Raw genomic sequence first — 26,288 nt, forward strand, 5'->3', positions numbered from 1 at the left:
CCTCATAACCATGACCTGAGATCTGAAATTTGTCACTGAGAAACTGACTTCACCTCCCTGTGAACCTCCACGTATTACTAAATTAAAATGTCTTTCCTGGACAAGTCTTCCTGTTGGAACTTAGTTTAGGCAGACGTGTGTACAAGACTGCAGGCAGTAATTTGTAGAAAGCCTTATATTATCTTAAACAAAGGCAGAGTATCCTTAAAAATAAAATGTTCCCTCCAGTTGTCATGAATAGTCCTTCTGTTTACCAGTTTTCTATAAAACTGTGAAGGGAGATGGTTTTACTTACCTTGGATGTACATAGACACCAGAGATAGTACTCAGCAGTTTTGTTAGGGTCATGGAGAGAGCTAAAATCAGCTTCTCCATGGGAAAGTTTAGGTCTCAAGTCATGGTTATGGGACAGCTAGATGGCTCGAGATGGAGGCCCTTCAATGACTGCTTAACTGATGTGTTAGCAGAAACTAGGGGATCCAGTGGGGGTAAAAAAACAGATTGCTAACGGGTGTACCTTGATAGAGGAATAGGACAGGCATTGCTTAAGCAGGTTCAGGAAATAGTGAAGGATTTTTGAGGTATGGGTCAAGAGGACTTTAGACAAACTGGCCAGTTATTATTTACCTTCATGCCAATCAAGCAAGGCCCCCCCCCTGTAACTAAGGAAACACTTTTCAAGTGCCTGGCAGATCATATCACCTGCTACTATGGCAAGTGTTTTTAAAAAAGTGGCTGGATGAACACCTATGATTTTATGTAATATGTTTTATAATTGCCTTTTATATATCTGTTTAAGTATTAATAGGTCATGTCAAGTGATTATGTAGGTCTTTGTGAGAGGCTGGCAACTGCTATTTAATGACTTGTTTTAATGTTCGTTTATTTGCACTGAAGAATTGTATGATTTGAAAGCTTCGTTGCTTTTCAATGCTATTTTTATCTTCACATTAAAACTTATTGAGTGTTTACGGTCGGACTTTTGCCTTTTTGTCATTTGACTGTGGCAAGTCTCTCAAGCAAACAGTAAGATTAGAGCACACTGTACTAGCTAAGTGGTAACACTACTGCTTTACTCAAGAACGGCTCTTCCAAGTGTATCCTTACACTGCGACTTGGACTTCTGTACACACCCTCTATGAGCTCCACAAGCTGGATGCCCAGTCTTGAAGTAGGGTCGGTACCGCCTCTGCAGTCTTATAAAGAATAATATATAAATTCACTCTTACCTAGATTTAGGCCCCTTACTTATGTTATGAATGGCCTAGAGCAGTGATCCTTATGAACAACACACTGTTGAGGGGGAGTATAGTTGTGTGAGTAGCACAGTATGCCCTGCAGTAATGATCATTATGATGAGCATAGTATAATTGTGTGAGGGTACTGACCAAAGCAGTAGGTATTTAAAACAGAGTGATACAGCAGGAAGTCGTTCTCATTGATACTGCCCAGGTCTGATGCATTTTCTTTATTGAACATAGTTGTTACTCAACCGCTTTGAGTATCTGTGGGTCTGTAATATTGGTAGGCTGTGTTGTTTTGTGTGCGATGTTATGCTGTAAAAGTATTTTGCAGAGGGATTGACCCATATACACTCCATTATTTTGTGCATGTTGAGGGAGATATGCCTTAAATAATTATTTAGATTCTCAGTAACAGAGTTTGTTAGCAGCATTCCTGTTACTGTGTGCCAGTACCAAGTAAGCAATGAAGACTGACTTGAGTTAAGCTTTTCTTTACTGCTGAGTTTCTAGATGATGGACACAGTGTGGGCTGTGCATCCCCTGGGGATGTCTGACTGCTTCACATCTTGTTGGAAGACTGATATCTGCCTGCAAATTCCATTCATTTTCTTAATATACTGTAGCACTGACCTTCCTTGTTCTTACACTGAATGTCCTCACAGAGTCGTGCTTAGGTTGTGACTGTGTGTGTGTTTATAGTAGTTTACAGGTAAAGATGCAAGAGCAACACAGTTGTTTGTCAAAACTGTGTCCACTAAACTGCATGAAGAAAAGGAAATTGAAATGTATTTGTGTGTATTAGTAAGGTCCTGGAAGCAAAATAATTTGACTTTAGTATACTTTTTATTTATAAAGTATACTGATTATTAATTGTTAAAAGCCATGGTGGTGCAGCGGTAGCATTGTCGCCTCACAGCAAGAGGTTCTCCCGTTCAGTTCTTGGCTGGAGCGCCTTCTGTGTGGAGTCTGCATGTCCTTCACACGGTCAAGTGGCATTCGAAAGACATGCGTGAATGGGCATGCCTTCGTTGAAGGTTGGGCATTGGGCTGGCACCTCGGCACTGTAAAAATCCACTGCTAATCGTTAGCGGACCGGAGTTATGCTGTGGTGACCCCTAACCAGGAAAAGCTGAAAGAAGAACAACTGATTATTAATTGTGTGGGTAAGGCAGATTAATTTTCCAGTTATTCTGGATTATGATTTCTGCTGTGTTTATTGAAATCATTAGTGTGAGTTCACTTGCATTGATAGCTGCTAACGTAATATATTCTGTGATTTGGAAATGCATATACTAGCTCTGTTGTGTAGTACTGAACTGCCTATTATTTCCATAAATCTGCATACTAACTTTATCATGCTGATTTTCCTGAATGTGAGTTGGGGCCTGACTCCCCTCCATTCTTGAATGGAGGAGGCCTTCAGTGGGATGGTACAGATATGTTCATAGTTCTTCACATCTTATAAAAAGAGACAGTATGCCATAATTAAGGTACTATGAATGTTTAGTGTACTGGTTGGGTAATCTTGTGTATTTAGACTGACCACTTTCTGTGCAGGTCATTTTGAAGGAGTTTTCTTGTACCATTTTCTGGTTTGAATTAAAGAAGAAACCCTGCTATATACATCAGCATTTGCAGTTCTTCGTGACAGCTTGACTGTTTTAACAATTATCTGTGCAGAAATGAATGAATGAGGAATAATCTTGAAAGCAAGTTTTTCATTCCCAATTGTAGTCATCTGTCCTCTAGTGTGGAATTTTTTGTTCCCACATTTTGGGGATTTGCCACTAAAGGTTAGAGTAGGCTGGTGACAGTTATACAGGTAACCATGGTGGTATTCATACTCTGTCAAGCATTCTGGCAGTGCGATCATATGTGTTTGGCACCTACCCCACCCATGATTGCTGTTGTGTTCTTGCATCACAGCAAAGGTATCCTGCACCCCTCTATGTGTGCATGCTACTACATCATCACAACAAGGGTATCCTGCACCCCCCACATGTGTTCATGCTGCTACGCACATGCCCATGAATGGTTGTCATTATCATCTTGGAATTTCCAAGCACTTGTGCCCTTGTTTTGCATTCACTGGTAACTTGCAAGATTCCACATGCATGAAAGCAGTTTTATCTGACTGCAGTCATTCCCCCTCCCTCTAGGATGAGTGAACCAGGATCCTCATCCCCCTCCTCCAGGATGGTGAACCAGAATCCTCATCCCCCTCCCTCCAGGATAGGGTGAACCAGGATGATCACCCCCTTTTCACCAGGATGGGTGCACTAAGATAACCATCCCCCTTTCTCCAGAATAACTGATTCAGAATCATCATCCCACCTCCAGGATGGTTGCTCCAGAATCATCATCCCCCTCCCTCCAGGATGCCTGATCCAGAATCATCATCCCCCCTCCCTCCAGGATGGGTGAACCAGGATGGTCATCCCTCTCTCTCCAGGATGGGTGAACCAGGATCCTCATCCCTCTCCCTCCAGGATGGGTGAACCAGGCTCCTAATCCCCCTCCCTCCAGGAAGGCTGAACCAGGCTCCTAATCCCCCTCCCTTCAGGATGGCTGAACCAGGATCATTATCCCCCTCCCTGCAGGATGGCTGATCCAGAATCATCATCCTCCTCCCTCCAGGATGGGTGAACCAGGATCCTCATCCCCCCTCCCTCCAGGATGGTTGAACCAGGCTCCTCATCCCCCTCCCTCCAGGATCATCATCCCCCTCCCTGCAGCATGGCTGATCCAGAATCATCGTCACCCTCCCTCCAGGATGGATGAACCAGGTTCCTCATCCCCCTCCCTCCAGGATGGCTGAACCAGGATCATCATCCCCCTCCCTCCTTCCCTGCAGGATGGGTGAACCAGGATCCTCATCCCCATCCCCCCAAGATGGCTGAACCAGGATCTTTACCCCCCCCCCATCCAGGATGGCCAAACCAGTGTAAGCTGCTTACTCCTATTCCCCCCCCTGCCCAGCAGTTCTGGCACCTGAGACACTATAACTCAGATCATAATCTAATCTCTATCTCCCTCTGTGCCACAGTTCTTAAGTCTGTACTAACTAAATTTGTGATGATTGCATGAAAATACACACTTGCCTGTTAAACATAAAATGTGCTGCTGTTTTTATTGCAGGGAAAACATGCCAAGCCACTTTAAATTCAAGGAATACTGTCCAGTCGTCTTTCGGAATTTAAGGGAACGATTTTCAATTGACGATCAAGACTATCAGGTAGGAGTCATGGGCTTCACTTGATCAAACCTTTATTTGATTTATGTTGCAGTTTGAACTGAAAGATTAATATTATACATCTTAGAACTATACAAACTGAGCTATTTTCAGGAGAGGCAGATCCATATTGTAGTATGTTTTATTTCCTGAAATGTCTTCTAAAGTCACCACTGCAGTGATTTTTTAATCTTTGGCATTAAGCTAGCTACATGGCACAAAGTGCTAGAGCCCTGAGTGTGACCCAAGAGAACAACTATGGCTTGAGTAACAGGCCTTGCACTGTAAGAACCAGCCTGGGAAATTGGGGCTTGGGGGGGAATGAGCTTTCTGTCCTGGCTACAGCCCTCATTGTTGGCTAGGATTTCTAATTCGGTCATACAAGTAATGGGGGAAGGCAGTCAGATTATCTGAAGCAGACTGTGTGTTTTGCGTGAGTGTGTGCAGCATGTGCATATGCTTAGCATTAATGTCAGTGTATATATTGTGCATGAGATGGGGGATTGGGGATTAAGAGATGGACAGAGGGGAAAAGCCTGTACTGTAATGGTGTTACATTACCAGGGTGTCCTTTCACCTTTCTGCCTTGATATGCAATTTGATAAGCATTTGGGCATGCCAGATTGTAAACAGCTGAAGAGTACCAAAAACAGAAAAAAGAAATGCTGACCTTCCTGATTCTAATGCCTGGTTTGGTTAAAGAAAAGACAGGTGTGGTTGTGAGCTTCGAAATCAATTAGGTTTGTTCTGAAGATGCTTTAAATTTATGAAACAACATTTTCCTTGCATTGTAACCCAGTTACATGCAACTCAAAGTAATGATGAATTTTGCTGAATTCTCAGAATTTCCTGTCTCAGTGATGTTATCAGTATGTTTTGTAGCCGTACTCAAACATTTTAAGGAAGAATCATGAATATGATGTTTTTTTCTGTTTTGCAGCTTGAAGCAAAACCAACAATGTGTATTTGTAGCAGGTGCATTGAGGTCATAATTGAGTAGAATTTTTTTTTAGAAGGAGATTAAATAATTTATATTATTCTGTTTGGAACTGGCCTTAAGGTGTGGTACCAACACAAAAGAATATGCTGGAACTCTTTTTGCTTTTCTAATAGTATCTCCTGGTTTTGCATAATTTCCTGGGCTTCAGTTTCCACTTAATGTTTATCTTGTGCGTAATTAGCTTTTGGTTTCTTTCTGCTGTATCATGCCGTTCCCCTTCTCTTTGTGTTTATGCATTCTGTCTTTATCATTATTATTATTTTTTTAAATGGCCTAGAGCCTTTACTGTGTACTTACAGATACCTTGCAGCCTTTGACATTATTGTTTTGGAGCATTCGTTGTATTATTATAATGCTGTTGGTAAAGGTTTGGGGAGTAAACAGATTCAAGCAGCCTTGTTCATGTTGTGCTTTGCAGTGGCAGCCTGTGCACATAATGTGACCTGCAGAGGTGTCTGTAGTCAATTTTGATTTGTAACACCATTAGCCGTACCATTTACAGTGAAGTAGTAGCATGTCTTGAAATTTTCTGCTCAGCTAGGTTAAAGGATAGGAGTTGCAATATGTTTTGCTGTTGCCCTTTGGCTTCAGGGTGTGAATTTTTATGTTGATCTCCAAAGGTCTGACTAAGGTTTGTATAATCTGTTTATCTGTATGTGGGGTTCTGTACTATGTTTTACTCACACATGTGGCAGAGTTTACTGTTTAGGACGTTTGGCTACTCAGAAATTAAAATTAAAATAATATTGTTCCTAAGTTTAAATTTGAGTTTATATGCACTGGACAGCCCCGTGAAGGACCTTTTGCTCGGTGAGACTAATCTGGCTAAGAGCATAAGAGCGGGAGAGACAGAGAAAGAGACAGGGTGTTGTTATTGCATAAGCAGAAATGTGACATGAGGTGGAGAGGTGTCCTGGTTTTATTATTTTCTAGTAATAAATGCAGAAAATAAAGAGCACAACCAGATGGTATGTATTGTAGCACTTGAAGCAGTAAACCTAGCGTGTTCATGTATTCTTTTTGTACAATGCAACTGTGACATAACGTGAAGAAAAATTCATTTAATGTGTATGGTGTGCAGACATGTATGTATTTACAGAAACAGAAAAAAACAGAGCAAACTGAAACATTTAAACAGTAGTAGTACTACCAAGGGAAGAAGTAAAGACCTGTGTGTATTCCTTTGCCATTTCGTGCAAACAGATATGTCAATTTGATTATAAGGTAAAGGAGGATTTTGATATGTTAAATATCTGTTGTTTAAAGTACTTTTTCCATTATATTCTAATTTATTTGCATCTTTTTGGATGTTCCAGTCATGTCTTGATGCTGCATTTTTCTGTTGTCTGACAGGCTGTGCAACTTGGTGTAGTAATTGTACATTTCATTGATAAACTGTTTTCACATTAACAATTATCATTTCAGAACAGTAAGAATAAATTAAGCTCATGAACATTTTACCATGCCTAATTCTACTTGCATTTAGTTTAGTTATGCCAAAGTCTTGGATAGTATCTTTGCATATTCCTCCTTGAGAATTTGATTTTTCTTTAAAAATATGAATTTTTTGAACAACAACATTTTGTTTTAAAGCACTTGACTTCCAAAATGAAACGACTTCCCTGAAATCTGTTTTGAATATGAAATACCTTGTAAGTTAAACATAACTGTAAACTGTTTTCTATAGTAATTATAAGAAAAAAATTGACAGGATAAAGAGTCCACATTTTGAGCTCATGTCCTATAGTTTTATGGTACAGTTTTTCTTATATACTTTTTATGAACTAAATGACAGAAGCATTTTGAGCAGGTAGTATATAAACTGTAAAGTAAACGGTGACAGATTTACAAAAGAGGGTACCATACCTCTCAGCTGTCCAGATTTTTGCCTCATATTTTTGGTCTGTTGCTCATAAAATTTGTTTTTTTCCAGCAAATCACAGAGAATTGAAGTCACTAAATAATGACACGCATTTGAGATCAGACTTCATATCCTTCAGGAAATGTATACAGATAAAAAATTTGTTATCCTGGAAACTTTGAGTTCATAAGAGCAATATTTAAAACTGGTCCCTATTTTTGGGCCTTTGCCCCCCCCCATTATTTTAGGCTTTGTCCAGATTTTTTTTTTCATGTGGGGGGTGGTCTTGAGGCCTGCATCCAAAACTTTTTTTTTCAAAATGGATAATTTGACATATAGTAGTTTAACTACCCTCTTCCTCAGCTTCTTCATCTTCATGTGCTTTAGCACAGTGTGAAAACATTAGTAAATAATAGAAGCTATTGCATTATATGATAAATAATTTAAGCAAATGTGCACTGAGCATAAACTGTCTTTTGGCTTTTCCCGGTTAGGGGTCGCCACAGCGGAACTCCGGTCTGCTAATGATTGGCAGTAGTTTTTTACGTGCTGGCTTGCCGGGCCTAACGCACAACCTTCAATTCACGCATGTCGACACACAGAAGACGCTCCAACTGAGAATCGAACGTGCAACGTCTAACTGTGACATGACAACGCTACCGCAGCACCACCACCGCAGTATAATGAACAGATAAATGTGGAAACTAAATGAAAGAATTCCTTGTAGTACACACACATGCAGACCTTGAACTATTTATTGACCCCACACAGATGAAAGGATACTGCTCAGATCGCTTGTCATACCTCAGTGCATTAACATCTACCTGCTCTTAGAGTTTACCCAGTGTTTGGATTTTATTATAGGTATTTTTTTTTTTGGTGTGGCATTATTATTAACTGACTCACCCCATCACTTTGATTCTTGGTGCAGTTCTCCCTTCCCCACTGTGTAACATTCTGTCTGTGAGTAGAGTTCTCTTAGGCTTATCTTGTAAAGTGCCTGCCTTTGTAATGCACTTTGATTTAGTTGGAAAGTTCCTTTGCTATATTTTACAGAGTCTTCCCTTAGTGTGATGATGTGTCAAGGAATGTATTATATGAAAGGTTTTCTTCTTTAGAACTTCTTTCAACAGACTGACATTTATGTTTTCTCTCTCACTAATGTTCTAACCCATGTGTTGTGCCTATTCGTATCTTGTTTACCTGCTAAATGGAGATGTTTTCTTGGTACCACTTTTGTTGGGGGAATCTGATCACCTCCTTTGCAGTGTTTTGCATATTGTGTTATGTGACCTCTTTCTTTCACAGACTGCATTTCTTGTTCTGATCTGCAGACCCTCTCACTAGCCTGGTCTTGGATTTGGTGTTTTAGGTAGGTACTAGGCTATCGGCCCAAGGGCCTAAGTAAGCCTAGCCAACAAGGTTCCCTGGCTTACACCACCCAAGAAAGTTAATTTCCAGTGCCTCTGTCGAGCAGAGCCACAGAAGTGATCCCCGGGGTGTATTTCCTATTTCCCATCCACTCATCAAGATTTTTCTTAAAGAGTGCTAATGAGGAACTTTGCTTAACATAGATGGGTAGTTTATTCCAGAGTATAGGAAGTCTCTGGGACAGGAATCTATCCCTCCAGCATATCCTATTTATTGTGGTGACAGGGTTTAGGTCCCTAGACCATGTAGCTTGGAGGGATTGGGATTTCTTTAGGTATGGCATGTCCAACAGCTCTGGGTTTAACATAGCTTTATATGTTAGGTAGATATCTCCTCAGAGTAGGCAATATGCTACAGAGTAAAGCTGAAGTTTTTTTGAGACAGTCAGTGTAGGGCATCTGTTTGAAGCTAGTAATCCTCTTTGTGAGGTACTTCTGTGGCCTTTCCAACTACTGCAGATGTCTTGTGAAGTACATTCCAAAAGGGGTGTTGTACTCTATAATGGGTCTAATGAGTGCCGAGTAGAGGGGAACAATGACCTCTTTTTTCCTGGATGCGAACCCTTTTGTGATGAGGTGTGCCACATAGAAGGATTTCCTGACTACTGCGGCGATGTGATTATCAAAGGAGAGACTACTGTCCACCTGGGTCCCAAGGTCTCTTATCACACATTCGACATTAAGTAGATTGCTGTTTATGTGGTAGTTCATGGGTACCGAGTTTTTACCAAAGGGGATGACGGTGCACTTTTTGACATTGAGCTTGAGGCCATGCCTCTGACACCAGGTATCTGTCTCAATGAGGCCATTCTGTAGGATGTCCACATCATTTTGGGACTCTACTATGGCTCCTAGTTTGCCATAATCTGCGAATTTCGTTAGCCAGAGGCCTTCTGTGTTAGCCTGTACTTCAGAGAAATAGATACCAAACAGGAGAGGTCCCACGACTGAACCCTGGTGGTACTCCACTTGTCACTGGTTTAAGTCAGATTTGGAGTCTGCAGCTTTTACAGTGTGGGTTCTGTCAGTGAGCCAGTTGGCAACCCATCTTGTGACATAGGGATTTATACTTAGTTTAGTGAGTTTAGCTATAATTCCATAATGGGGGGTGGTGTCGAAAGTCTTGGCAAGGTCAAGATAGGCTGTGTGAACCATCTTACCTTAGTCTACGGCTTTGGTGACTGCCTCAAAGAAGTCGATCAGGTTCAGAAGGCATCATCTGCCTTTCACAAACCAGAACTGGATGGGATCCAGAGTTTGGAGGCTACCAATGTCTTTGTTTGAGTTCCATGGCCTTGCAGACCAGGCTCGTCAGGCTAATAGGGCAATAGTTCCCAGAATCAGTGGTGGCTCCCCCTTTGTGGAGTTCGATAACTGTTGCTGTGCACCATTCATTGGGCAGAGAGCCTGCCGTGAGACTATGATTGAACATGGTACTTACATGGGTAGCCAGTTCTTTCTGAAGTTCGTGTAAAATTACTGCTGTTGGCTCCCTCAAGGTTGTAGCCACTCTGTGGCAGTACTTACTATTAGGACCTTGTTCAGGGGTCTGCTGCAGCACTGTTTGGACCCTGTCCATTTCCTAATGCAGGGGCTTTGGGCTGTCCTTTTTCCTCTTGGTATGACTTTGTTTAGGGGTCTGTTACAAGATTTTGGAGTTTACATTTCCTGTGTTGCTGATGGTGAGGGAAAATGACTATTAGTGGTTCAGGCTTTGCTTTAAGCTGCTGTTTTCCATGTAGCTCTGATGTTTTATCAGGTCTAGTTCAGTGGAAAGCAGACCTATATCTGGTGGAGTTGTCGTCCAAATTTTTGTTGAGATCAACCAGTCAGTAGCAAAGCTTTACTGTATTGTAGTTGAGATGTTCGGGCCCAACCTTCCCCTTTTGTGCATGATCTTTCAGACCCATACACCGGTCAGTCTTTTGATGTTGAGGTTTTATCATTCAGGTTAAAACTACAAAACCTTTTTTAGCCATGGCTGACCTCTTCAGCCCCTTCATTGACATTGCCTTTTTAGCTTCAGGGCAGGCAGGTTTCCTATATAATTTCTCAGCCTCTGAGCAGCAGGCATATTCAAAGTTGAATACTATATATCCTCTAAAACAACAAGCTCATGTTGTACCTTATGGCTTCACTGTCATAGGATAATTGAATTATAACCAATTAATTCAGTGTAACTTTATAGCCAGTAGGTCTATTTCTGGCTTTAAGGTTCAGATTTCTCTTGAGTATGGAAATTATAAATGGAAGCAGTCATCCTTTATTATATGCACAATCCTAACGCAGTAAGTCATTTCTCACCCAATATTTCAGATATTATGGGGTGTCTGAGTTATAGTGTAGAATCTTGTTTGGCCTTTGAAGTAGTAACCCAATACCATATCCTGCATTTCAAATATGTGGTGTATTTGAATTGTAAATGTAGCTTTATCGATACACTTAGAGTCAGTAGGCTTATTTGTCGCTCTTCATGTTAGATGAATCGGGATATGGTATTATGAATTTTCAGTGGTTTACCATTTCAGAAACAGGAGGTTTATATCTTGCCCTACAGCTCAGATATAATGGGGTAATCGATGTATATAAGCATGAAGTAGTGTACAGTGTCACAAGCAGCAGGCTTGTGCCTGACCCAACATGTCAGATACTTGGAGTAACTGCCTGAAGGCTGAATGTTAGTGATAGCAGGATCACACCCTTTCTTGTGTCTGATTTTGTAGGCTCAGCTTGTACTTTTGTAACTTCAGGACTGCCAATCCCTTGGTGCAATGTTAGGCTAGCTGGGTTGTCGGTGCGCAGATGTGTGTCCTAACAGTTGTTATTTTTGCTATAAAACCTTTCCTCCCTTGCTACCACCTTACCATCTGCTTCAGGTTGGTTGGAGATGCATCCTTCTATCCAGATCCTCCTGTCCTGTAATTCCATGTTTGAAATAGCTTGACTTCGGGTCTCCACTACACTTGTGGGGTATTTATGGGATATTTGTGTGTATTTGTGGCCTTCTGGTGAATACTGTCTTGTTAACAATCCTTTTGACAGCTATCCAGTACTGTGTGTGCTAAAGACTCTGTCCTAACAGAAGTAGAAGATGGACCAAGTCTTGTGTGTGAACGTTATTTACTTACCATAATGATAGATGTGTAGGACTGATGTCCATCTATCTTTATGATCCTCTCACTGGATATGGAGTTCGATCGTGTTCCGGTCTGTTCTTTGCTATCATTTCCTTTGCTCTGTCTTCTGTGGGCTAACAGAGATCAGGAGAGAGGTCCTACCATGCACAGGACTCTGGATAAAGGGAAGGAATTTAGTGGCCTGGAAACGTTTTAGATGACAAGCTGCTCAGATCCTGCCAGCTACTAGTCCTTAAAGTAGAGGAAGATGGATCATAATCTAGCACATCTGTTTTCAAGGCAGGTACATAACTTTCATTTCAATTTTTTTGCACAAAGTCATGTATAAAAATGTATTTATTTTTTTATATGGCTCAACATTTTAACTGAAATGGAATCTTTTATTGTTTGGGTCCTTCTGAAAAAAGTCATCATGTTTAATGGCTCCTTTAATGTCTAATAATAGATCATCTGTAAAGCAAAATTATTTTATCACCTTTGTTGTTATAATTCAGTGTTGTAGATATATTCATTGAGTGCTGCCTGGTGTGTTGCCCTTCCAGCTGGTCTGGAAGCCATCCATAATAGGAGATGACACTGTCCTCTGCCTGGTGTTTTTCTTCCTTTGTGTCATTCCCTTTTCCTTCTTTGTTTTCCAACTATCCCGATTACCAGCTGTCCACTGTCCATATGTGCATACGTGTGTGTGTGTGTGTGTGTGTGTGTGTGTGTGTGTGTGTATATATATATATATATATATATATATATATATATATATATACACACACACACACACACACACGTGTGTGTGTGTATAGTTCTTACCAGTTTTGGTGTGTATACCACCTCTGTCTGTGTACCATGTTTGTCTCTGCATCTATTACCTTCTCTTCCCCCCTCTATCTTTCCCACAACCATCCTTAAGTACATTCCTCACTTGCTCTTTTTTATGGAACTTAGAAAAGAGGCTGTATATCTGTGGTGGTGGTGCTGCGGTAGCGTTGTCGCCTCACAGTAAGAGGTTGTCCTGTTCGATTCTCAGCTAGAGCGTTTTCTGTGTGGAGACATGCGTGAATGGGTGTACCTTCGTTGAAGGTTGTGCGTCAGGGCTGGCAACTCGGTACGCAAAAATCAACTGCCAATCATTAACGGACCGGAGTTCCGCTGTGGCAACCCCTAACCGGGAAAAGCCAAAAGACACAACAAAAGAAAAGAGGCTGTATCCCCCTGACACATTATCCTTCTTCCCTCAACCATTCATGCATTATAGGTTTATCCTTCCTTGTTTACTTCTGATTGCTGTTCTCCCCTTTTCTCCTTTGCTATGTACTCAGCTTCGTCCATTGTATCCACTTTGCTTTTTATACCCACATTTGTTTTTGCTGTGCTCAGCTGTGCTGCCTTTCTTTTGGCTGCCGTCTGCTAGCTGCAGCAAGTCTCTGCATTGCAGTCTGGAGTGTGCACTGACTTGGGCATACTAAAGTGCCTGTTATCTGATATCTGTCATACCATTCATGCACATTGTTGTAGCACTGCTCCTGCTATGTGGTAATATAGTTTACTGTATATTTTTATGAGGTCCCTGGCTTGCTAGGCTGGTGCTATCTGCTGCATCTTTAATTATCTCTTCAGTGCTTTGCATAGCAGTCTTCTTGAATATAAATACTGCATAGGTGTGCAGTGCTTGTCATGAATCCCAGCAACTGTTTGGTAACTGAGGCATGATTAGTGTGAATACAGTTTCTGCTAGTATGCAAATTCACCAAAATAAAGTCCCCCTTTAAAAGGCTGTCCATACCTCCCAACTATCCAGATTTTCGTAAAATGTCCAGATTTTTGGTCTGTTCCTCAAAACAATTGTAGTAATCCTGGCAAATTATTGAAGTCATTAAATACAGTCTTATCTGGTCTTGCTGGGACTGGACCTTAGACTGGATAATCGAAAATCTGGGTAATCAGAAAATGCATACAAAATAGCATTTATAAGTTATAAATCAGTTAGAATAACATGATTTGTGTTGGTATGCATTTTTTCTAATGAATATGAAGAATAAAACTCAAATGTCTGTCATTATTTAGCCCAGAGGACACAGAAGTCTTGGTGTTCTCTGTTGTTGTCTGCTAGGACTACTGCAGAAGTTTGATGGCCAGTTAAGTATACTGTAATGACAGATATTTGAGTTTCAGACTTCATGTCCTTCAGAAAATGCATTCAAATGCAAAACTTGTTACTCTAGTAGCTTTCTAAGTTTATAAGAGCAATATTTCAAATCTGTCCTATGTCTCTCCATTATTTTTGGCTTTGTCCAGATTTCTTGGGCTAAGTGGTTGAGAGGTATGGGCTGTCAAATAGAAAATGCTGTTCAGTGATAGTAGTTCTATGCAGAGTACATATGCAGTTCTGTTGTCTGACCCTCACTTATGTGTGTGTATGTGTGTGTGTGTGTTCCTTTCCATATATATGTATGTGTGACACCATATATGCAGTAGGTTGCTACAAGTGTGCAGATTTTTGCATTAGTCACCTGTACGTTGTTGTTCCTGTACTGTATCAGAGAGAGACTCTGTTATGAGTGCAGCCTTTTATTAACCAATACAGCGTGTTCCAGGAGGAGAGAAGACTTACGAGTGGGCATATGAGGGGAAGCTGCTGTAATGTGCCATATAACTGCATCACAGAAGTATTTCTTCAGATGCCGTTGACACTTTACAGCAAAATGCAGGTTTGCTTTGGCCTGCAGTGTTGTGTCCTTGGATTTGCTCGCTAGCATTCTCTAGACATTTTGTGAGGGACACTAATAAAGACTGCTCTTTTGAAAGTTGATTGGAAGTAAGTGCACTGAGCAGCTGTCCACCTTCATAATCCGGAACCATTGGGTCATAGATATCTGAAATTATTTGTTGCATGATATGGGTGCATTATACCCATTGTCATGACTTTTGACCCCAAAGCCATATTCCAGATACATTAAAATGGGTAAAAATGCAGTTGCTCATCAACAAGAGTCATATGGTCTGTGCCCAAAGACTTATGGGAAGGCGGATGGAAAGCAAATGCTCATAATTCTGCTTGGAGGTATGTAGCCGGCATCATGTAAGCAGCAGTGTACAAACCCAGTTATGAGAAGCATTGTTTTGTTTAACTCTTTGACCCCAGTGTACAGACTCAGTTACAAGAAGTACTGTTTTGTTTAACTCTGTGGCACTCTGTGACCCCAGTGTACAAACTCAGTTATGAGAAGCATTGTTTTGTTTAACTCTGTGGCACTCTGTGACCCATCTCTAGATGTTGTTGTATGATTTTGTTGCCTGTTCACAAGAACAGCATGCAGATCTGTTTAACAGGATCTGTAACAATTTCTCATCAGTTCTTAATGTAGCAGTGATGTATTAGCCAGGAGAATGAAACATGTTAAAACTGAGGCAACAAAAGCATTCTTGTTTAAAGCGTAATAAGAATGGGTTGTGTTAGTCCTGTAAGGAGTACATGTATATACAGACACGGTGTATATTTATTACTAGTACACCTGAAGAGCTAATGTCCTAGAATGTCTAGAGCATATACAGTAGATCAAAGATGACATCGACTGAGTACAAGAAGGGGTAACAGCATGAGGGTTCACTGAACAAGTCTGAAATTTCTTGTTTATATCCTAACCTGCTTCTTTACTGTACCTAAAAATTGAATTAGGACATCAAGCCAGAGTTATATCCGAGTATTCTATTTTTTTGTGTACAGCAAGTGTTTTTTCATGGTTACCTAAAAATTGCTTCTTCACTCTCATCTGACAGAGAAGACTAACCGTATAGACATGCAGCATGCCTAGCTGCACTTTTGTCTTCTGGTGCAGTACATTTTTTTTCCAGTTTCTGGAAGAGTGAATGTCATGCTTTAGTTTCATTCTGTCACTTTGACTTTAACCCATCCCTTGTGTTTTCATAAAGTACCTGATTGTTGTTGTCGCCGCTTCCTAGAGGGATGGAGATTTTAATTTTTTTCATGCTTAGGTGATTAGTTATTAACAACTAGACATATGGTATCCCTGGCGTTGTTTGCTGAATGGAACTCGCACAGAAAAGGACATTGTCACTCATACTACAGCATTTAAGAATTAAAACAAATTCCTGTTTTTGTACCTTTGGAGAGAGCAGTATTTTATGAACACTTGCCACTACTCATCTCAGGTTGTAACAACAATGGCACAGACTGTTGACTGCTGCTACAACACATGTCTCTGGCTGTATTGATCTTAACAGCCTGTCAGAGAATAGGCATGTACCATTTCATTTCATTAGAGCTTGGAGCTCTTGGATTATATGATCTGCCTTGTGACGTACTGCAGAAGGACTTAAGAATTGGAAGGCAGACTTCCTCCTGCTAGATGGCACAATGAGAGATGAAATAGTGGAAAAGCACTAAAGATGAATGTAGGAAAGAGAATGAAGCCCTATATCACAGTGGAAAGTAATTGTGGCAAAGGAACACAACTAGCTTGATTAAAGGCAAATGTAAGGAGGTTGATAATTGAAGGGGAAGTACAAAAAGATAGGCTTGTGTAGTTAAAGGGCTGTGAGGAGGGTAGAAAAAGTAAGGAGCACTTGTTGGGAATGTAAAGACAGTGTTAAGCAGTGACGTGATCAAACAGTATTTGTTTATGCCCATCTATTGTTCTATGTTGGAAAATGTAGGAGAAATTAGTAGGACTTTGGTTGTGCTTGTCAAGGGGAGAGAAGATTAAGCATGCCAGAGATCAGGCAGAAATACTGAATGAATTCTTCTCTGTTTACTGTACAGTAGCATATATTAGACCACCAGCATAGGAAATCACTGTAGTATAAAAATGGAAACTGGTTAGATGGGAATTTGAATAGCAAAAAGTAGAAAAAGTATTCAGATGACATTGGCAAGGGAGTACATAGGGTCCAGATAGTGTCTTCTTGGGTAATAGAGAGGGAAAGAGGTCTTGGTAAATGATTTACAAGAACATATGGTCTCACCTTTGAAACTAGAGTAGTACCAGTAACATGCTTAATGGCATTGGTAGTCCTATCAACAAAAGTAGTTCTGGGAATAAATTGGCCTTGTTTTGGATCAGTTAGTTTCACTTGTGCCCCAAGAAGCACTATGCAAAGTGTGTGTGGAAGGCTGATCTGATTCTTGAGTGTTAATTCTCTTGTAGTTGGGCAGAAGAATACTGCCCTGCATATAAAGATGTGTTAATATTACTTAAGCCATTATACATTAATTGTGTTTATTTTACTTTTCAGCAATTTGTAATTTTTCAGACAAAACAGGTATTTATTGAATACAGTTTGCAACAACCAGAACTGCAGAAATGGCTGCCATTTATTAGAACTGACTGTCATACCTACCCATACAGTTGGAGAATATTTAAAATGTTATACACAACAAAACAAAAAATTATTCCACTTACGGTTTCTAAACAGTGCTTAAGCTATGTGCAACTGAGGCAAGGAAGCAGGTGCCTGAGATTGGGTCGTCAGTTTCTTGGGTTTGATACGTACCCTGGGCCTAAGAAACTCAGTCATTTTAAAAAGACGTGGGGTTGTGTCGAGAGTCGGTAGTGTGAAGGACTTCCTCAGAAGCCGGTACCTGGTCAGTGGCTCTGGACCCATCCAAGGTAGAGATTACCTCAGGATCCTTAGTCGAAGAAGAGTTTTGTGGCATACCAGACTCCGAAAGGGTCTCGGTAGTGGCCTACGAATCCACAGAAGTGGGCACCAGGGGCTGTGAAAGCACCTCACTGAGGACTGGAGAACTGACGACTAGCTTAATGGGAGCGTCTTCGGTAGGTTTGGACCTGTGCAGTCTGTCTCTGTCTTTATCTTTACATTTTTTCGGAAGATTTGCTGTCGGATGGCTTACCGAAGCCATACAGAGTTCGAGGACTGTAAGCGAAAATATCTAGCTACAATAAGGACCCAACGACGGATAGTTCTGGCACTGAACAATGCACATAAGTGACAGCAGGGGATGTCGTGGTCTGGGCCTAAGCAAGTGACGAAGTAAGAATGAAAGTCTCGGAGTGGTATTTGGTTTCCACCACCGAGACAATTGTTAACTTTTTCTGACATCGGTTAAGTCAAGAAAAAAGGATCCCCAATGGGGTACTTAGCTTTAGAAGACTTCAGCTTCAGTTTGGTAGACGAAACTCAGGTAGTGGACATCCAGCAGTCATGCGAATTGTTTCTGCTTCAGGCTCCAGGGCAAGAAAGACTGATGTAATGGCATTGGCTGCCTTACTTTATACTACTGACAACCTGACATCAGTCCTGAAGTGACAGCAACCAACGCAGAAATACTAAGCCTCTGGTATTCGGGCCAGCTGAGGGCTACCCTGGCAGGGATAACACAGATGTGATGACTGCAACAGTGAATACACTCGAACATCTACATTTATGATAAGTGTACACAACTGTACTTTTTAAATAGCTAATAAATTTTGCTACATATAGCTAAAATCTAGGTTGAAAAAAAGTGTTAAACTGTCAATGCGAGAATTCTATTTTATTTGAAAGTTCAACATTTATTAAAGTTCTCTCATTCAGTCTATTTTACTGTCATTCTGACCTTTAATGTTGCATTAAGGTAAAGGAGATATGTCATCTCTCTTACTGAAAAAAGTGAAACCAGTTCTGTTTTATGTATTCTTAGGACCCTTTTAAAATTGAGTTTAAACAAGGTAGTGCAGAGTTTTTCCTTAATTTGTCATATGCAGGATGTTCAGCAATACAAAACATATTTTCGTTCATATCTGTATAGCAGATGTATTTTTTATCCCTTTAATTTTTGCTGACAATATCCAATCATTGACCCAAACGCTATCTCAGATGTTTATGTCATGTATAGTTCTCTAGAGGATATGTCATGAGGGCAGTAACTTTCTGAAAATTAAAATAAGAGTTATGTCTCATATTGTTCAGTTTAATGAGTTGAATAAAGCCAGTGCAACTCCTAAAAGAACATGCAAACACATTGTTTTAATTGAGGACTATAGTTCTTGATCAAATCATGCATGTGCAAAGAGTAATTATTACTAGAAAAAGCAACACTCTTCCTGTACCTATTTAGGAGTATGGCCGACTTTACAAAATTCATTTACAAGTACCATCAGGCACACTGCTAGGGATGTGATAAAACTATCCATCACTGAGGCGTGCTGGCTGTGAGCTCCAAGGAAGAAGAAGCCTGACAATAGTGAAGTTGGGATTGTGCTCCTGTAACATTAGGATCACATCTTCAAAATGTACAAGAACACTTGCAGAATGCATGAAAACTGTGCCAGTAAGTTTTCATCGCATGGGCTTGGGCTGTTGAGTTTTGCATTGGGTCATGGCACCCAGGTGTGCCTTTCTGTAATCTGGTTTAACACTGGATGCACGCTATTTTACAAATTATGTGCAACAGCACTAAAACAAAGACAAAGAAAACACTGTATATAGTGCAAAGGGTGTTCTGTTACTTGACTTTTCTTTAAAAACAAAATTGAATGGGGTGTATGTAAGAATTCTCAGAAACTCACTGAAATGAGCAAGTGTCTCAAACTATGCAGCAAACACTCCTGCCTTATCTTTCCTTCCATGTTGACTTTGGAGCTTTGTCTTAAAGTAGAGAGCTTCATTGCAAAATGTATAGTTAATGTCTCATTTTGTTTAGTCAGTACCACCACAACAATGGGACCATATTATTTCAGCCTCATGCATGCAAACACACTGATTCGTAGAATTTCGACTTGTGCGTAAATTGGAAGCATAACTAGGTTTACCACCATTCACCGTGGCAAACCCCTTTGGTTTGTATCTCTGCGTCACGTAAAATGACAAGAATTCCACAAACAACTGTTGATCATTCGGGTAAAATCTGCCCATAAACTACTGCCTTTCTATAACTGTACTTATAACATAAACATCATCGCAGTCTAAGATCTACTTGATGTCTACTTCACAATTCTATTTTGAAAATAAATATAGGAATACATGCTGCCATGCAGTCAATGGTAAATTTGTAATGTGTTTCACCATGCTTTAAGATGTTTCTAGCAGGAGTGCATTTAAATAGGTTTAAAAATCTGGTTTTAAAGTTTATAATCCACTGGTCATGAAGGAGCATTATTACTGTCACTTTATGTTGATATTTTCAGCCATATCTGTATGTATGTATGCGCGCCGGTGTGTACATGTGTGTGTCTGTGTATGTGTGTGTGTGTGTGTGTGTGTGTGTGTGTGTGTGTGTGTACATATATATATATATATATATATATATATATATATATATATATATATATATATATATATATATATAAATAAATAAATAAAATTAGATGTAGATGTATATTGATAGATGTTTGTGTGAGTGCGTGGCGATGTGGATATGTGTGTGTAGTTTGTCCTCTGGACACTGGGTTTTCCCAATGGCTTCCCCTCATACCTCTCAACTATGCCGAATTACTCGGTTTTTACCGAGTTTTGGGGTCCAAATGCAGGGTTGCCACGATTCCAGAGTGGCACCCCTTCGTTTACGATTTTTTAAAATGTTTTATATACCGCGCTGTTGGAGCTGACGTCATCACGTGCGTGATGACATCAGCTCGATCAGGGCTACCAACCAGTCGGAACTGAGCTCAAGGAGCTCACATTGTAATTTCCAGCTCCTGGTCTGGCTGCAGATGTGAGCGGGAAAGCTTGGCCCTTTGTTTTAACAGCAGGGAATTAACAGTAACAGCACTTGTTTTGGAAATCTTGGCTATTCTTTTTAACAGCAGGGAATTAATAGCAACAGCGCTTGTTTTGGAAATCTTGGCTGGCCGTTCATTTTAACGGGGCCAGGGAATTAACAACAGTGCTTGTTTTGGATTACAGGGCTCATTCATTTTAACAGCAGCACTTCACAGTGATTTTGAACAGCAGAGCTCTTGTGCATGAACAGCTGTTAATTTCATTTGGACCCAGGTTTGGATTTACCAAAGGTGTGTGTGTGTGTGTGTGTGTGTGTGTGTGTGTGTGTGTGTGTGTGTGTGTGTGTGTGTGTGTGTTCATACACAGGCACTTTTGTGTTTTGTTATTTCAATAAATGTGGCTTTCATTTGCTCTACGATAGTGGTTTCATTGAAATGATTTCAGTGAATTATATAATTCCTTTTGCCGAAAAAGAATAAATAAAAATGGAATTATTCTTCCTCAAAAAAAAAAAAAAAAACATGCCCATGCATCATGTATGGCAGTAAAATAAATATATTTTGGTGAATCAACAAGAATTGTCAATCCACCATGAGTACAGTCATAGGAATATTAAAAAATATACTATATCACATAATCACAGAGGGAAGTATGAAGGTGCTTGCACATAACACAGAAAACTTAACTGCAAGTATTGCTGTTCCATCTGTACACTGACTCGTCTTCTTATTCATGGAAAGAATAACCATAAATAAAAAACAATGGAAATGTTATTTGAAATGTGAAAACAGCAATTTTCAGCTTAAGGCTACAGTTCATAAATGGTAACGCCAGATGACCAGGGTTTTGCTCATGGCATAAAATGCAATTGAGCTGAATGGTCAGAAGCAAAGTGCCAGTGAAGATTCCAGCCACCATCTTTTGCCCTATCAGGGATCATGAAAAAATAGGGTGTTTGAAGGCTCTGATTCTTCTTATGTGAATGAGTCTCCACCATGGCCCCTGAAGGATACAATACATGTGCTGCAGGAGTCAGCAGACCATACTTTGAGTATGATAAATACAGGTGCCCTCTGCAGTACCACTAATCTTGCTTGGGCGAGAATGGTCCTGTTGTAGTTAAAAGGGTGCTAGAAGCTGATGGCAAGCATTGTCTTGCAGTGGGAAAACCAAAACTCTCCACTGTCATTCCATATTATTAGGTCATTTTCTGAGTTGCAGCTGCACAGACAATAAAAATGCTGAAAGATATTTCTAAAAAATCCTGTGAAATGTTTAAATAATCTGTGTAATAAGCATGTTTGAACTGCTCATTCTTCTTCTTTGTTGCTGAATGAGTATGCAAAGGGACATTCATGTTTGTCTATCTTTTGTACAGAAAGGGTTATTCACATTTTCTGAGTTACGGTCTGATTTATTATGTTCCCAGGGAATACAATGGTTATCATATACTGCAGGCCTCTGTCATGCCACAAGTTAAATGCCCTTTTGGTGGACAATGATCAAAACTCATTTTAGTTTTAGACTCAGAAACATATCGCTCAATTGTCCAGATTTTCACAGAACATCCAGATTTTTGTCTCATATCTGTTCCTCATAAAATTTGTGAATTTCTGGCAAATCACAGATGATTAATGTGACTAAATAATGACATACATTTGAGTTTCAGACTTCCTATCCCTCTGAAAATGCATGCTAGCATAAATCCTGTCATTCCAGCAATTTTCTAAGTTTATAAGAGCAATACGTAAAACATGTCTCTTTCCTATGTATGCCCCCATTATTTTAGGCATGTCCAGACGACTTGTGTTGTGATGAGAAGTTGAGAGGTATACTCAGAAAAGGTTAAGGTAGGTTTAATTACTTAGTAAATAAACACTCATATTTATGGTTGTGCTTTCCAACACTGACTTTGCCTTCTACCTTCCATATATTATCCAGGAGGACAAAACTAGTGAACAGTAAAAATACAGATAATTCAATTTGCGGAAATTGAGAACAGAATTTGTATTCCCCTATTATTGGCTTTGTTGTTTGTCCAGGATTTTTGTGCTAAGAGTTGAGAGCTATGGTGAGTGAGAAGTGAGAACTGAATTTGTATTCCCCCATATTGGCTTTGTCCAGGTTTTTTGTGCTAAGAGATTGAGAGGTATGGTGAGAACTGAATTCAGTAAATGATAGCCTGATTTGGCATAGTGGTATGTTGCTCTGACTGTAGTGCATAGTGACATGCATGGTGGTAATAACATTTTATTTTAGCAGCTTTCCAAAATTATACAAGCAATATTTAAAATGTGTCCCTGGTTTTGCCCCCCCCCCCCCCAAAAAAAAAAAAACTGAACTTGAAAATAAGTGCAAGATGCCTATGGATTACACCACTGTCATTTTATTTATAGTGTGGACGTGGAATTAGACATTTACAATGGAAATGTTCTGAATTTGGCAGTTTTGTCATTATTGGTTCATGCATTTTGTTTCATTGCCTACAGTACAGCTTACTGGAAAAATGATTAAACAATAAATTTAAAATGCGCTCTACAAGTGTGTTGTATTATACAAGGAATATAACTTAATAAAGTCAGGAAGGTTTATCAAAGAAAAGAACAAATATATGTTTCTTGTTTTTGTGTGTAAGGGGCCAATGATTTGAAAATGGCCCAAAGGTAATCTTTATTCACCACTGGCCAGATGCATTTTCTTTGGATGTGGTGTGGGTTTCAGTGCTATTTCAATAAATGTGAGTTTCAAGGGTAGAGAAGTTTTAATGCCAAGTCTATTTTTATTGCGACAGTATTGCTTTGTTTAACAGATGTCAAAATAAAATCCAAATAATCATTGTAGAGGTAAAGCAGTATGCACACATTAGTGTTTATGGTAAATGGGGCGAAATTGCCAGGTAATGGGACATTAGAATGGCTGCAGAAGGTCAGTGGTGTCATATTTTGGTTGTCTGTTCTTCAGTTTGCATTTGAAAGTTGATATCCCACAATTCCATTGGAGTGGGTGGGGTTACATAATTATGTATGCAAATTAGATGTTAGCGTACAGATTTGTACCTATTTTTCATGGGCCTTGTCCAGATTTTTGATGTTTCCAGGTTGAGAGGTATGCTTCCCCTCCTTCACCCAATTGCTCCATTTATTCCTCTCTCATGAGTGAGAACCAGGCACTGTCCAGCCCAGGTGAGAGTCCTGTTGTGCCATTCACTCCTTGGCTAGAGGGCCTAATCAGCCCATTTATTCTGAAGGAGATGCAAGATTCAGGCAGTAAAGAAGTAGGCTAGGCTGCCAGACCTGGTTGGCTCCCAATCCATTTGGAGATTGTAACCCCCACCACTAGTGCTGCCAACTGTGGTGTGGCATATGTACCTCTGTGTGCGAGCTAATTCTTGGACCCAATGCAGCAAGTGCTCTTTAGGCTTAAGCAGCATGTGTGCAACACCTAGCTGATTAGCAGTGTACACACCTCTAGATGTCTTTGTGTCATGCACTCGTGAGTCACAGTCATTTTCCTCCCCACCAGGATAGTCAAGTTGACAAAGGCCACTCATTCCCATACTCTATGGCCTACTCTCTGCAGCACCTGTGACCATAACAATTATTTTTGAAGGAAGGTAAATGACGGACTACTCCTGATAGTAACTGGAAGCTTATTCTGTAATCCTGAAAAGACACTTTGTAATGTGTGTCCAGTTTTTTATTGTAGATATTTATTTATTTTTAGTATTAGGCTCCCTGAGCTAGTTTTAGTTTCCACAGTGGTGCATTCATTCCAGGCACAGAGTTTTGTACAGAATTGGATCAGGCATTGCTTTACAGATCAGAAAAAAATCTGTAAGAAACAGAATGTCGCGACTGTTCTGAAGCCTTTCAGAAAAGTTCAAGTCTTTCAACCCTTTGATTTTGAGGGTAGGAGTTTAACCTTTTCATATTCTTTTAGCTGGCTTTTTTGAAGGCTACAAAATTCAGTATTATATTCAATAGTGGGTCGGATGGTACAGTGAGCTCCTTGGAATGACAAGATATACCATTTAGAAGTAGATAGACTGCAGAATATGGTTTTCTAACTGTGGTAGATGTACACTGCTCAGAGTTTATTTATTTTTTATTTTAGTGATGAGGTAGGATCTGGAGTAGAACGGTCTCAGATTGGACTATATCATGGTCGTCGTACGTGTAGTTTGAGAGGTTTCTCCCAGATATAAGGTCCATGTTCAGAAGCTATTTACTCTAATTACCAGTCTGTATCAGGCTAGCCGGGCTTTTTATTGTATATATTACCCTTTCCCTATATTTTGTTTATGCCAAACTATTCGTAAAGTAATGGTTAGTGATTCAGAGATTAAAGCTGCATGAAACGTGCTGGGGACTGTTTCTGCTGCAGAACACTTCGATGTGAAACACAAACTGAAACAGTAGTAGCTTTTTAAGATTCTCTGTAGTGCACCAGGAAACTAAAAATAATTTATATGAAGATATATCTTATTATTTTGAAAGGAATATATAATTATATATGGAACTTTACAGCCAAATGGATTGAAAAACTATGTTGGCGATATTTATTGTAAAGTATTTGGGACTGGTATGTATGTATACTTGTATGGGTTTTATGTATGTATGTATTTATGGTGTGGTGGTTAGGAATTGTTTTGCCGAGTTTCTTTGAATGTTTAATTTTTTTTTGTTTTTTGTTGATTTCTTTTTTTTTTTTTTTTTTTGAACTTGACATTTATTTAATTATGTTCTATTCAGGCTAATTTAGTAATTGTTGCGTGTAAGGGCTTGTGAAAGACTCTCATTTTTCATTTTTATTTTGAAACCAGTTGGAAGCTCTATCAAACTATAGCACTACATTTCCTAAGTTATGTTTTATAGTCTAAAATAAATACAGTTTTGCTCTTTTAACTTCTTCCAATTTTTTTGTATGCAATATAAAAAGTTTAACTTGTTTACCATTATCTTGATCTTTAATTTTGGTGACATTTGTTTTGACCATTTTGTAACCATAACTTGTCCTTTTTACCCAGACTCATAATGTTACTACAGTCATTGACATAAGTGTACATTGAAAATGTATTTACTTACAGGATTGCTGCTGTGACGTAACACTATAGCAGAAGTACAGACCACTTTAAATGCATTATTGTAATCTACCTGGAGAAAAAACAAACTTGTTGGTATTAGTAAATCATTAACTTTATACAGTTGTCCAGTTAATAAAAAATAGTTATATTTACTCCCAGTCAGATGATACCATTTGTAAATATTTTTGTTCACTAACCGATGCTCAAAGTTACTTGCACTCAGTTAACTTGCATCCTGTTTTAGAACAAATGTACTGATTAGTCAGTGTCCATCTTTTCCTGTTTTCTACATTGTAGATAGTTAATATTTAGAATGAATTGTACTGTTCCATCTTCTCTGAGTAGTGTTGTCTGTTTACTGATATACTTTTGGGTTACTTTGCACCTGAGGATTATTTTGTATATGACTGTTGGTAATGCAAAATTGCAGAGTACTTAGCATTAACTAATTGCCAATATCACTGTGATGCAATGTACTGTGCATCATGAATAGTGTGTCATTATTTGATTTCCTGGAGCTTTTCTCTCGTTAAAGTAAGATTTTTTGACAAGCACATTTCCAAATAACAAATAAGTAAGCAGAGAAGGCTGTAAGCTGATGATGAGACACAGTAATAATTGGCTA

At 39.6% G+C, this 26,288-nt stretch overlaps 1 protein-coding gene across 1 annotated transcript in view; it reads left to right on the forward strand.

Moving 5' to 3' along the window:
- Positions 1-26,288, forward strand: part of PIP4K2A (phosphatidylinositol-5-phosphate 4-kinase type 2 alpha) — a 1,425,784-nt gene that overhangs the window by 781,651 nt on the left and 617,845 nt on the right. The window contains 1 exon segment of the mRNA XM_044064562.1: positions 4,383-4,479. Within this exon segment, the coding sequence (XP_043920497.1) occupies positions 4,383-4,479 (97 nt within the window).

The sequence above is a fragment of the Protopterus annectens genome, chromosome 3.part0 (assembly GCF_019279795.1).
Source record: "Protopterus annectens isolate FY-2018-M chromosome 3.part0, PAN1.0, whole genome shotgun sequence".
Taxonomy (NCBI): domain Eukaryota; kingdom Metazoa; phylum Chordata; order Ceratodontiformes; family Protopteridae; genus Protopterus; species Protopterus annectens.